Genomic DNA, 14,181 nt, shown 5'->3' with positions numbered 1-14,181 from the left:
TTCTTCTGCAGCATGGGACACAGGGCACTTGCTGGTTTAAACTAGAGTAAATGGTGGATTCTCTGTAAGTTGAAGTCTTCAGATCATGATTTGAGGACTTCAGTAACTCAGCCAGAGGTTAGGGGTCTGTGACAGGAGTGGGTGATTGAGGTTCTGTGGCTTGCAAGGTGCAGGAGGTCAGACCAGATGATCATGATGGTTCCTTCTGGCCTTAGAATTTAAGAAAATATTAATTAAAAATAAAGAAAATCTAATGAATACTGTACACAAATACAGTATATGTACTAAAAAAGAAAAGGAGTACTTGTGCATCCGATGAAGTGAGCTGTAGCTCATGAAAGCTTATGCTCAAATAAATTTGTTAGTCTCTAAGGTGCCACAAGTCCTCCTTTTCTTTTTGCGAATACAGACTAACACGGCTGCTACTCGGAAACCTGAGTATATGTACTATATATGTAGATTTTGTATGCTGTACAGCATCCATTTGAGCCAGACTAGCCATTTTTAGGTGGGGGATGATTGGTATTTTATGGATAACATGCAATACAGACTCCCCATTAACTAAAAAACCTTGTGATTTTTTAAAAATCGACCTTGAAAAATTCTGGATTTAAATTGTAGAAAAAAATTAGGTATGGAAAATCAAACACTAATAGTGAGGTGGGTGGGTGGGTGGAATGACTGCCACTCACTGAGGTTCATCCATCCCTGTCCATTTTACAGCTGGCAAATGGAGGCACAGAATGGCTAAAGGAGTTATTCAATATCGCACAGTGAGTCTCTGACAGAATCGGGAACAGATACCAGGAGTCCAGACCCTTAATCTCCAGCTCTAGCCGCTGGACCACATATCAAATGCTAAATCCATCTCCACCTCTGAGAGCAGAGACTGTTCAGAAGTGGTGGCTGGAAAGAAAGTAACTCTAGATGACAATATAACACAGGCTTGGGATGACCACAGAGCACCTGCGGTTGCCACATAATAACTAACAATGTGCCTACCCCCCAGAGAAAAGAAAGGTGCTAGTGTTTATAATGTGCCTTTCAAAACTAAATCAAGAGGAGAGTTTCACCAAGGAAGTTTTTCATGAGCCAGCACAACAAGTGGGAACATCACTTGTGACATAACTAGTCCTGCTATTGTTCTCATGACTGTGCTGCACTTAGTTTAATCTTCTGTACCTAACAAGGAATGATTTGGGGTGGTGTGAATGACAGGTGCAATTTAAACAGTGTTTGGGAGAAATGATACTGCGTGGAATGAATTCCAGCTCCCAACTTTGGGAGCTGTTGCTTGTAATATTGGAGGTGAAATTATGACACTGATTGGCCTGACATCACGTTAGTTCACTTACTTTTCATATTCACCATGGAGCGGAACAAAGTCAAATGAGTTGTTACTACACGGTAGCAATTAGGAGGCGGAGGTGGGATAAGACAGGTCATCCCTTGTAGAACAATAGAGCACTAGGAATTATGGATTTCAGATCTGGATCTGAACTTCCTTAAAGTGGTTTAAGATTTGCTGTATGGATTCAGGACTTTTATAGGGCTAGAACTAAGACCTGAAGTTTGGATTAGATCTTGACTTCCACAGAAGTCAGGGGTTCAGATCCAGTCTAGATATATAGAGATGGTTCGTTGCGCAGTGGCCTTCTCGGTATGCAGGTGCCCATCTAACAAATAGCACTCTCAAAACTAGCACTTAATCGATACCTTTCTTGGCAGTTACAACAAAGAGGCCAATGACTGGGATGGGCTATGGGGGCTGGAATTGCCCTCTGAGGGTTTCCTCCAAGTTCGTAATGAGACACATGGGCAGAGCAGTATGTGGCAAAATAAAAAAGCCACTGCTTTTGCGGTACCCGTTCAGTGGATAAATAGATCGTTCAGAGCTGTCAACTCTTTCATGCAGCATTAAATACATGTTAGAAGCTTAAATTGCAAGTCCAGCCCTGGGATTCTCGTGACTCAGATGAGATGTGGTTAGCTAGGATCTGTTTAGTATTAGCAAACTGCACCCTTTCTCATAAATATTTAAAGGAGAGAGTGCAATCATTTTAAAGTATAATGGTAATTTAAGGAACTTAATTTATGATGGAAAAAGTACATTTGCTACAAGAATAATAAAGTGTAAGAAAGCTGAATTTCATGGTTTCAGGGTATGTATGCTTGATGGCTAGAAGAAGAGAAGAAAAAAATAGCCCCACTGAAGAGACGCCTTACAGCAGTGCACACATATTACATTTCTTCATAAAATATATATTTATCCAAAAAAGAAAAGAAAAAAAGGAGCTGACCCCATGTTAAGGTTCCATTCAGTATTTTTCCTCTGTATTGCCTATTGGAGATTAATTCTGGGAAAGGATGTTCTAAATTTGTCTGGTCACTTTATTCCCCCTGCCCTCCAAGCTTCCTCTTTACACAGGAAGCAGCCACTGTGGCTCCACACAGCAGCAGGAATTTCCCAGGCAAGGGAAAACAACGAGTGGGGTTTCCATATAAGGAAGTTTGGGATGGCATGAGAGGCTCTCTAGGTGTAAACACACCTATACAAGTGGGTGCATCCTCTCTGACGGCGATGTCTCCCTCACCCACAGCCACCTTCCTTTTGGGCTATAAATTCCACTCCCACGCCCATCCGCCTGTTAAAGCAGAAAATCCTTGGATCAGATTCCTTTACAGTTCACAGGGGAAATGTGCTGAGATTTCATTCATCTCCATTGCCAAATGGGTATCATGAGCTTGTAGGGAAATGAAGGACATTTGCTTGTGTACCGAGAAATGGCTGGTGGAGCGACTGACTCAACACCAGGTGGAGAAAGGATAATGCCTTGTAAACAGGGGGATAACCCTTCAAACCCAAGGACTTCAGGGCTTGGTCCAAGCTTATAGAGCTATGTTCATCCTTGGGGTAAGTCCAGTGAAGTCAGCAGAGATACTCCAGGGATAAATTTGGCCCTCTAATGCTTTAATAAGAGGGGACTTTCTCAATGAGCCCACTAAGGATGAGGGGAAGGTATGGGCGAGCACTGCTTATTCCAGTCAGGGGAAGGAACGGGATTCTGAAAGTGGAGGAGGAGGAGATGCACTCAACCCCGTTTCTCCTCACTTTATCCCCTGCCCATTGTACATAAACAGCGAAGTCAGTTGGAGTTTGGCCACTGGCTTCAATGGAAGCAGGGGCGGCATCTCAGGCAATCATTTCAGGTGCTGGTTGCTTCCTGGGAGGGGGAGACATAGAATCTTATCATAGAATCTCAGGGTTGGAAGGGACCTCCGGAGGTCATCTAGTCCAACCCCCTGCTCAAAGCAGGACCAATCCCCAATACTGCAGTCAAGAGGAGGGGAGGGTGTTCAGCACCTCCCAGGAGGGGCTCACTGTGTCACAGGATTAGGCCCTACATTTATATGTTTGGTTTGTAAAAAAAAATGCAGTTAATGCAGCAAAAAGATTTTAGCTGCACTTTCCCTGGAGATCGGGCATTTGCACCACCAAACCCACCAGCCCAGTTGGTAGCTACTGGCCCCCTTGTCAGCACTGCCAGTAGAGAGGCAGAAGATTGCATTGGCAGGGAGAATTAGCTCCTTTCCTATGCCAAGAGGAGGACTCTCCAGAACAGGCTGAGGTAGATTGGCAAGGGCAGAGTGAAGGAAATGGCATTGCCACTTCTCATGCTGTGTCTCTTCCAGGGGTGGTAGGACAGTTTCCATCTTCAGTCCAACATGCAAATAGAAAGAAGCATGATCTAGTATTTAGAGCACAAGGTAGGGAGCCAGGAGACTGGAGCTCTATTCCTGGCTCTGCCTCTCCATGGGCTTCAGCTATCTCTTACTGAAGTCAATGAAGACACCTTGATTGAGTTCAGTGGGCGAGAATCAGGCTCTATGGCTTTAATCCTTTCATCGCCCTCTCTAATAGGCAAAACTGGCTCTGGACTCCTTGGACCAAATGCAGTCCTGGCATAAGCAGGTACAAACTCTAGTGAGGGCAGGGGAAGCTGCGCCAATTTACACCGGAGTTTGGCACTTTGCTGCAAAATGTGAAATAGAACAGACAGGTGTAAGAGTGCTGAGCAGGTACCAGGCTACAAAACTGGCTAGCTTTCCGTCTGAAAGACAGAGCCAAATTCTTCACAGAATATTTTATTTTCCAAAATAATTAGCATCTTGTCCTCTGTCTTTGCCAACATATTTAGAAACATCAAGAAATAAATTGGGGGAAATAATTTGCATAAACTCAGTCTAACACTAACAAAGGCCACATGTGGGGGTCAGTAATAAAGCACTGTGAAGAAGGATTAAGGTAGATTTTGGAGGCTTTTTCCATTCTTCTAGTCCAGGTGGGCAAACTTTTTGGCCTGAGGGCCACATCTGGGTGTGGAAAATGTATGGCGGGCCATGAATGCTCACGGTTCCTGGCCAATGGGAGCTGCAGGGGTGGCGCTTGGAGCAATGGCAGTGTGTGGAGCCCCCTGGCTGCTCCTACACATAGGAGCCATAGGGGGACATGCTGCTGCTTCGGGGAGCCACACGGAACCACAGCACATGCAGAGCGGGGCAAGCCCCTGACCCCGCTCCCTGTTGGGAGCTCGAGCGCCAGATTAAAACGTCTGAAGGGCCGGATGCGGCCCCCGGACCGTAGTTTGCCCATCCCTGTTCTAGTCCCACTTTCCTTTGCTCTAAAGCTCACCCACCTTCACAAGCTCTTTTTTATAGTTGTTTACCTGGCTTTGACTCTCCAGATCTCTAAGGGGTTGGGTTAATCTGAAATTTCCACTTACCTGTCGAAGCTTGGGTTTGATATCTGGTGAGGTGACGCGGCAGGGTATGACAACCACTTCAGTAGTATTCAATACATATATCACTTTGGGATATTCAGGGTGAATCTGAACAAATGGATTCTGGTTGTCTGCAGGAGACAGAACAGAACGGTATTGGTTTGCAAAATTGTCCCTTGGGTATGATTGGCATTGCAACCTTGTCATAGTAATCTTCTGTTTAGGTAGGATCTTATAATGCACCCACACCGCCCTCCTTAGGAACATGAGGAGTTACACCTGTTACGGTATTACTTATTCATGGAAAGCAGTGTAGTCTAGAGGTTACAGCCAAAGACTAAAAATCAGTGCTCCTTGCTTCTAATTCTGTCTCTTACAGACTTGATATGTGACCTTGAACATGTCACTGTCCCTCAGTTTTCCAGATCTGCAAAATGAGGGCAAAAATACTGACCTAACTCACAGGAATACTGAGACACTTAATGAAAAGTGCTTTGAGATCCTTGGATGGAAGGTGTTATCCTAGTCCAAACTTCAAAGCTGTTTATATTATTATCATCATAAACAGAAAGCTTTGCTGAGGATTGCACTCCTGTATTGACCTAACCATTTATTTGTATCACACTGCTTTTCAAATTCACTTTGTGAATGGAAAAGCCCTATCAGCTACAGCTCTGGAAGATTGTGGAATACTCCCCATAGGGAAGTGGTGGAAGCCCTGATGCCAGAGACATCTAAAACCAGACTAGAAGAATCTGTTTTGCACTGGGAAGGGGATAAGTTAGTTGACCTCGCAGATCTGTAGGGCTTCCTTTATGTTTGCTATAATGTATCAGATTGAAGCTGACTGAATAGTAAAAATAAAAATGAAATTTGTGACTGTTTTAGCAAATAAAATTGCTGAGTTTGGTGTGCTGTGTTTCATGGGGATTTACTATTCATTATTTGTGAGTATTCAGATAAGCATCAGGGAGTCATGAAAATGTTTGTGAATCCCTAAAATTTCCTGAATTTTATTACAAACGGTGATTCATCGAAAAATTTGTATTGAAATTAGGATATTGCTTATCCACTGTCTATTATTGTCCTGTTAAAAAGTTTCAGGAACCAATCAGGTAGGAGAAACTAAATCATCTGACTTATTTGCCAACCGCACTTTACATGAATTGTAAGCTGTTTGGGGCAGAGGACTTTTTGTTATGTGTATGTACATTGCATAGCAACATGAGGCCCTATCCTTGGTTGGCACCTCTAAGTGCTACTTTCGCACAAAATAATAACTACCATGTACAATGAATAGTGAATAACTCAAGTGAAGGGTTTGAACAACCCACAGCCTGAAAGTTATTCTGCCATAGCATTCTGTGAACATTTATGGATAATGAATTTGCCCAGAGGAAATTAGGATCTGTATTCAAATGAATGCTTAACTACCCTAAAATGGGGCTATGTTTGGGATGAATATTATCTGTAAGGACTATCTCACAGGTCACTTTAGTCTGGTGTCCTGCCTTTAGCAGTGGCCAAATACCTGATGACAATAAAAATACCCATAGTGCACCTGGCCAGTTGGCCAATGAACTATACAAAGGGAAAATATTCCTTCCTGAGCCACTCAGGTGATTGGTTTCTGTCCTGAACCATGGAATTTGTTTACCTTTATATCCTAGGGTTCTGTTTTCTTCTCCTTATGTACAAAAGACATGAAATGCTTTTATGGAGAGGTAAAAGAGACCACTAATTAGTTTGCAGAAATACAAATGCTATTTGTCTACAACTTGTCCCAGTGCCCCATGGTCCTGTGCCAATACATTAAATAGTCTTGGGCATAATTACCAAATCAAGATGGCAACATTATTTATAAAAGTTTGGTGCCTCTTCCCACCCTCCAGCAGAAAGAGGTTTTCCAAAGAACAGGAAAGAGATAGTAGAGTCCTTGGTGTGGTTGTTATTTGACTTTGTATCCACCTGCCACATTCAGTGCTGAGGTTGTAGTATTTTTTCAGGAGGTGTTTTGCTGGACAGTTCCCCGATGTGGACCTGAGCCAGCTGCGGCCATGCTGTGGGTCTTTTATTCTGGTGTAGACGTTCCCTGAATGTCTATCATTTCACTGCTGTGAATCTGGTCAGCATATTAGTCATATTTATCAGAACCAGAAGCTCAGTTCTGCTGGTGCTTGGTGGTGGTCATTAATGACCATCAGAGTATACAGGAAATGAGATTTGGGTTGCCCTTTCCTTCCAAAACCACAATACAGGTGACAAAAGAAAATACAGAACTGTCTTGTATTTTCTCACCTGGGTTGGGTTTTCTACCCCATGACTGCGAATTCATTTGGGAATATCACTGTTCACTCCTTGGCTCAAGTGATTGCTCTTTGCTTAAAGAATGTCACTGAAAAACACAAATGCTACCACTGATCTATGGAACTAATCTTCAAATAATAACCAGCTCTCCTCTGCAGCCAAGATTCCTTCCATCTATCAGAGAAAATTCAGCTCTTAAAAATACAAGTGTGTGTGTGCGTGAGAGAGAGGAGCATTATATAGGAAAGTGGATTTTTGGGGTTTTTTTGGTAGCTTACTTAGTTCAAGTTTTTTACTTGCTGGACTAGCAGTAGCAAGCCTAGTGATTCAGGAGTACTGTCCAGCTTGGTTACCTAGACGCAGAACCAGAGAATGTGCCGATGTGGCTACTTTTGTGTGTACCCGAAAAGGTCAAATGTATATGGACAATGCTTTACAAAAGGCACTTGGGTCACTGTGCAAAGACCAATAACACAGGATTAATGTCCAGGGAGCTACTACAAACAGCTGATCACAAGCTCTTCAAAGCCCTGTCTGTACACTTCCTGAGCAACAGTGAATTTAATGTGAGGGATCAAAATAGGAGGCAAAGAATTCAAGCCAGAATGACATCTCTCATTTCAAACTATGTCCTTTCATTTCAGCTTCCGTTCTCTGGCAATGATGGAACTGATTGCTCCCTCCTTTGTGTTGGTCTATAAGGAAATACATGCTTTGGAGCAGGGGAGGGCCGAAGGAAATATTATGGAAGGGATGTTAATTAGAACCAAAATCCTGGATAAAGGAAGTTTTAGGCACACATCTGAATTTTCTGTCTGGCCCTTATCGCTACACTGGGTTGAACCAACCCATTAGCAGAAATTGGGGAAATTTGAAGCGAGATCAGAACTCCGTGGCTAGGGCCTAACTCTAGTATTCATATTGATGAGAGTGTCATCTCCCATGGAATGGCACAGCAATAGGTTGTAGCAATGAATTTTAAAGGTACATGTCCCATTTTGACCAGTGCTGTTTGCAAAGTGGATCTGCTACATTCACATATTTAGTCATGTTATGGGGCATGTGTCCATGCTTAATATCTGCAGTGAGTTTTCATCCTACTTTGTACCTCTGCAATGTCACTCTCTGGCTAATCAGTACTAGCGAGCATCCTGCTTTAAAAGCAGGGACACCCTGAGCAAGTTGTGAAAGTCTTTTCCACCTGCAGGCATGACCTGTCCTTGTATTTAGTTATGGTAAAAACAAAAGTCACTGAGTTCATATATGTTTGCACCAACAGTAAAACTTCATCTGATTTCTAATTGCTTTTTAATGGCAGCCTGACCTGAATTGCCATTTTATGTACATGTCTAGCCAGTGGCTAGGATTAAACTATCCCAGAGCATGAGCTGCAGCCTCACTTGGAAGCCAAATTATATTAATCCATTCTCTGCAATGACAACCTGAAATCTGGATGGTGTTTAAAAATGTCTATGGAGTTGAGTAATAGATAAGTTGGCAAAGGCGCTTTTTGGGTTATTAGTGACTTGGCTGGGAGAGGAGTTGATGACCTGAGATGGGATAGGCTGTTAATCCCAGTGTGCACTTAATCAGGATCATTATTCTTACTATATTTAGAAATGGGGAAAAAATCAGGGTGTTGATATTTTTATGGGTGATTGTTTTTCACATGGGACATAGAGTTTTTCTGGAGAATTACTGCCCTGTGCATTAGGCAGATTACTGGAATTCCTATCACAGTGCTTCATTCAATTTATGAAGTCTAAGCAGGAGCCACTCTTCATCACAGCTCTGCTCCTCTCACGCTGCAGTACAGTCATAAGGCCCAATCCTGGAATCTTTACTTATGCTGAAGTCAGTGGGCTGCTCCTGGGTCGAAGATGCTAGTATGGATTATGTTGGCAGGATCTGGCCCCGAATACTGAATTTATGGCATAAGATTTATGGCAAGAGACCATAAACACAGGGTCGTGATTTAAGTCTGGCTTTCAGTGGAAAGTGCAGCTGGGAGTGAGGAGGAAAGGCATTACAGCCATAAATTCAGGAACTGATAGCAGAAGGTAGGATGAGTGAAGCTAGGGAGACAATGCTTTGTGCATGAAAGGTCCTCAGTGTACATCTATGAACATCTCTCTTTAGTGTATGGGGGTGGGAACTCAGATCATGAAGACCTGAAGAATAACTGCATGGTTAGCAACAGAGCAAATCTTCATTCTGTTTGGTTCCCATTTGTCTTCTCCTGTGCTGAGTTCTGAGCACAGGCACCGACTTTTCGATATGCTGGGAGGTGCCTGACCACTGGTTCTGTCCCAGGCCCCGCCCCCACTCCACCCCTTCCCTAAGGCCCTACCCTTACTCTTCCTGCCCCCGTTCCACCCCTGCCCCGCCTCTTCCCGCCCCATTCCACCCACTCTCCTGAGCGCACCACACCCTCTCTCCTCCCCGCCAGTGCCTCCTGCACGGCATTAAACAGCTGCTCGCGGTGGGCGGGAGGCGTGGGGGGGAGGCGAGGTGGGGAGCTGATGGGGGGGGAAATGGAGAACCATTTTTTCCTCGCGGGTGCTCCAGCCCCGGAGCACCCATGGAGTCAGCGCCTATGGGTCTGAGCCTTTACTACTGCTCCTCTGGGGAAAAGCTCTATGAAGAAACGCAACCCTGAGGCAAGCAGACTGGAGGGGAGACACCCCCCCACCTGGCATAGAGCTGGAAGCTGGACACTTCACTTTACAGATAAACTAAGCTGGGACAGTTTAGCTTTGTCTACGTTGGACTCTTTTACCCAGAGCTAACTGATTGCCAATTACCCTAAGGTGGTTAACATGTTTGTAAAGACTGGTGTGGACACTGCCTTTACAAACATGTTAACCACCTAAGGGTACGTCTTCACTAGCAATGTTAGAGCACTGCTGCAGCAGCTGTTTAACACGGCTGTGTAGTCGTGGCACGGCGCTGGGAGAGAGCTGGTGCACTGTCTACGCTGCCATGTTACAGAGCTGAAACTTGCAGTGGGGGCGGGGGGCACACCCCGAGCGAGAAAGTTGCAGCTCTGTAAAGTGGCACAGTGTAGACAAGGCCTCAGTTAATTGGCAATCAATGAACTCCAAGTAGAAAACAAACAAGTTGAATGTAGACATGCCCTTCCTTAAGTAAAGGATGAGTGGCTACTTGCCTTCACTCTGTCCTCAGAGAGGATCTATAGTCCAAGCCTATGAGCCAGCTGGTATAAATCAGTGTAGCCCCACTGACACTGTTTGAGGATCTGGGGCATGTGTACTGTGGGTATCTTCACAGAACAATAACAGAGATGCACACACTTCCTCACCCACCCACATCTTGTGAGCAGCTGCATGTACAGAAATCGATGGGAGTGGAATGAACTCAGCACCTTCCAAGACTGAACTGATACAGAAAAAATATTGGAGAATAAATGTGCCGTCTTTTATGTCAAAGGGGTGACATTTTCCCCTGCAGTCAGGCATGGCAATTTCTCCTGAGTTAGGAAGGTGATTTGCTCCCTGGATTCTATCTTACAGAAACACCGTTCCATCCTATAGGATTGTAGCAGGGTGACTACCCCGCTCCTGCCCTGCAGGGGTTAAAGCAGCCCTGGAGAGGGCTGTGAATGGGAAAAGCAGGCTGATTGGGAAAGCAGCCACAGCTGTGGCCAGCTTAATCAGGATCCAGCAGGCCTTTATAAGAGGGCTGTGGGCCAGAAGTGAACATAGACTCTCTTTCTAGCTTCCTAGAGAGAGAAGGACCTGGCTGCCTGGGAAGCGAAGAAGGGTACCTAGAGTGGAGCAGGGCTGGGGAAGGGCAGAGGGAGCTGAGCAGCTCCAGTTGAGCAAACCCCCAGGCTGCAGGCCTAGTGAAAGGCCTATGAAGGGTCCTTGGGCTGCAGAGGGGCAGCCTAGAGATAGGCAAAGGCAGCTGGTCCAACCCCCCCCTTGCCGATGATGAGTGGTTCATAGACTGCAGTCTGCCCGAGGGAGCGGGAGCTAGATGGAGACTGGCAGTGGCCAATGAGGCAAGGTGCGTGTAGAGGGTTGGGGGAATCCCCTGGGTGGGGAGACTTGGATTGTGGGTTACTGCTGGGGCGGAACCCTGACAAGGAGGGCACTGGGGTCTGGGAGGGACACGTGGGCCAGTGGCAGGCGAGACACCGGCCTGCGGAGGGCACTCCTGGCTAGAAGAGCTAATTCCCAGAATGACTGACAGGAGGCGCCGTATCGGTGAGTCGTTGCCCTGTGACAAGGATCTTAAAACGAAAAGAATTTACTGTGGGCTGTAAAACTCGTTACACATGCAGAAAGACAAGAGCTGAAGAATGTTAGTGACTTATCAGCTGTTGCTGTAGCCCCAAGGCGAGGGAAAGGCCCCTTCTCTTGGGTCCCGCAGACTGGCTGTCTAGCTCTACAGGTCAGTGGAAGTTTGCAGGAAGCTGCCGTCAGGGCAGGGTGTTACTGTTTACCCAACGCAGCTCAAGCTCCAAGCAGGAACATACTGCTTCCCCAGCTCTTCTATTTGTGTAACAGGCAGGATAGCTCAGGGGAAGAGGGCCTGGTGTCTAGCTGCAGTCACAGAGCCAGGCAAAGGCGTCAAGTATGTTGCAGACAAAAGAAATTCAAAGATCAAGTGCCTACTAGACCCTTGTTTAACTTAAGACAGAAAAGCCCCTAATGTTTAAACTTTTATTATGTCCAGTAAAAGATTAATTGCTATTTGAGATGATCTTAGGGAGGGTCCCTTTTGACTCAGCTGTAGAATAGCAACTGCCAAGCCAGGGACCAAAATGTTCCCATCCCAGTTCAAGCCTTTACTCTGACAGCACGCACAGTGCGAACACAGCAAGGCCCAGCCCAGATGTGGCGCTCTTCTGGCCATTGATTACATCTGTTCTATTGTCTGGTTCAGTGTTGTTGTAGCTGTTTTGGTCCCAGGATATGAGGGACAAGGTGGGTGAGGGAATATCTGTTATGGGACCAACTTCTGTTGGTTGAAGGGACAAGATTTTGAGCTTCATGGAGCTCTTCCTCAGGTCTGGGGAAGGTAACCTAGGAGCTCAAGGTAAATACAAGATGGGACAGACTGTTAAGCATAAGAGACTCACATGTTGTAGGAGAGGACTTAAAATGAAGTGGGTAGTACGCAGCAGGATGTGTTACAAATTGTTGTAATGATCAATAAAACTAGTGTCTCTATTAAGTCCATGGCTTTTCGTGTCCAGCAGAGTTATCAGTTTAAGTTCCCAGGCCTGTCTTCTGAAGGTGTTGTGCTGGCTTCCTTCAAGGACTGAGAGATGAGATATGGAGTGATCGCTTTGGGGAAAGTGCTCACTCGTGGGTGAGAGGCTGTTTTTATCTTATTTCTGTGTGAAATTTGAGAGTGTGGTGATTGTCTGGTTTCATCCACATAGTTGATGTCGGGGCATTTGACGCACTGTTGAGGTGCACCATATGTTATAATATGCATGTGAAGGACCCATGGATCTTGAAGGTATGTTGCAGGGGGTGTTGATCATCATAGCAGTGGAGACATGTCTGCAAGTTTTGCATCTGTTCTGGCAGGGTCTGGTGACACTTTGAGTTGGTGTGTCCTGGTCTGTGGGGAGCTTGCTTCTGATGATGAGCTTGGTGAGGCTGGGCATTGAAGGCCAGAAGAGGGAGTTCAGGAAAGATTTCTTTCAGGAGGTGGTCCCCATCAAGTGTGGGTTGTAATTGTTTGATGTCGCATGTGGATGCCAGTGTGGGATGGTAGGTGAGAGCTAGGGGTATGTGGTCAGTGGGATTTTTTTTCCAGATTGAAGTAGGTTCTCTCTGCGTTTTATGGCTCATTGCAACAACATGTAACACACTCTGCAGCCTCCTACCCTCTTTTATCCTATGACTGCAGAGGAGTTAATTGCCCACTTCAGTTTAAGTGGCTTCCAACAACATGTGTCAACTCCTTATGTTTAACAATCTGTCCCCCTTCTGTTTAGCTTGGGCACTCTGGTTACCTTCCCCAGACCTGAGGAAGAGCTCTGTGAAACTCGAAATCCTGTCCCTTCCAATACAAAATATTACCTCCTCACTCACCGTGTCTCTAGTTGGGTGGCATCTGCAGCCTGGGTTAATGTCTTCTGTGGACTAGGCTATAATAAACTTATTTTCACTGGATACCTAAACCAGAATTTGAAACCCTTTTTCCCCAAAAGGCTCAGAGTCCATTCCTGGCAAGCTGCTGAACCCAGTGGGACTTGAAAGCAGGCAGCATCACACAGCAAGAGCTCAGCGTCTGGCAGAATCAGATCCCTTGCGAAGCAGTATCTCACACAGTTCTCAGGAGTCAAGAACTGAAGGCCCTGTGGTTTCAGAACTTCCTCAGAGGGGCACACAAAGGGTTTCTTGTAAGATTTTCAGTATTTTGTTTCTGGTCTGGTTGCGTGTACCATGAGAACAGTTTGTTTTGTGATATCTGTATCATTTTTAAGGCAAGGGGATAACACCACCTCTGAGGTAGGTCAATGTAGTTAGGTTGACATAGTGGCCATGTCGACACTGTGTTGCTTACATCGATTGTTGCTGCCTTTCAGAAGCTGTCCCACAATGCCTCACACTGACAGTTAAATTGGTGCAAGGACGGACACAGTAAACACAAGGAGTGTAGTGTGGACATGCAAAAGTGATTTAATTACCGTGGTGACTGTACGTCGACGTAACTCAGGTCGACATATTTTGTAGTGTAGACTGACCCTTAAATTTGTAGTTTTTATGAAACGTGTGAAAGCTCCCTCTAATATAGAAGGGTGTTTTTACAGTACCACTTGGCGTGGAACATCATCAGCCAGAATTTGTCTCCCAAGTTGACAGCAGCCTGAGTAATTGCTAATTATGGCACAGCTAGATAAGGAGATGGAGGGGAGGGAGATGTGTCTGGTTTTGGGTGTCACTTAGATATTTCAGAGTAACAGCCGTGTTAGTCTGTATTCGCAAAAAGAAAAGGAGTACTTGTGGCACCTTAGAGACTAACCAATTTATTTGAGCATGAGCTTTCGTGAGCTACAGCTCACTTCATTAGATATTTGTTATCACTGAGGAGGACAGGATCACGTCCT

At 45.3% G+C, this 14,181-nt stretch overlaps 1 protein-coding gene across 1 annotated transcript in view; it reads right to left on the bottom strand.

The window, feature by feature from the left end:
- The window catches only part of LOC144270151 (vascular endothelial growth factor receptor kdr-like), a 178,056-nt gene that overhangs the window by 95,817 nt on the left and 68,058 nt on the right, over positions 1–14,181 (bottom strand). Inside the window, exon 4 of the mRNA XM_077826410.1 lies at positions 4,785–4,912. Within this exon, the coding sequence (XP_077682536.1) occupies positions 4,785–4,912 (128 nt within the window). The remainder of the gene's footprint in view (positions 1–4,784; positions 4,913–14,181) is intronic.

This window comes from Eretmochelys imbricata, chromosome 9, assembly GCF_965152235.1.
Source record: "Eretmochelys imbricata isolate rEreImb1 chromosome 9, rEreImb1.hap1, whole genome shotgun sequence".
Taxonomy (NCBI): Eukaryota; Metazoa; Chordata; order Testudines; family Cheloniidae; genus Eretmochelys; species Eretmochelys imbricata.
Note: the sequence above shows the minus strand (reverse complement) of the source record. Positions and strands in the feature narration are given on the sequence as shown.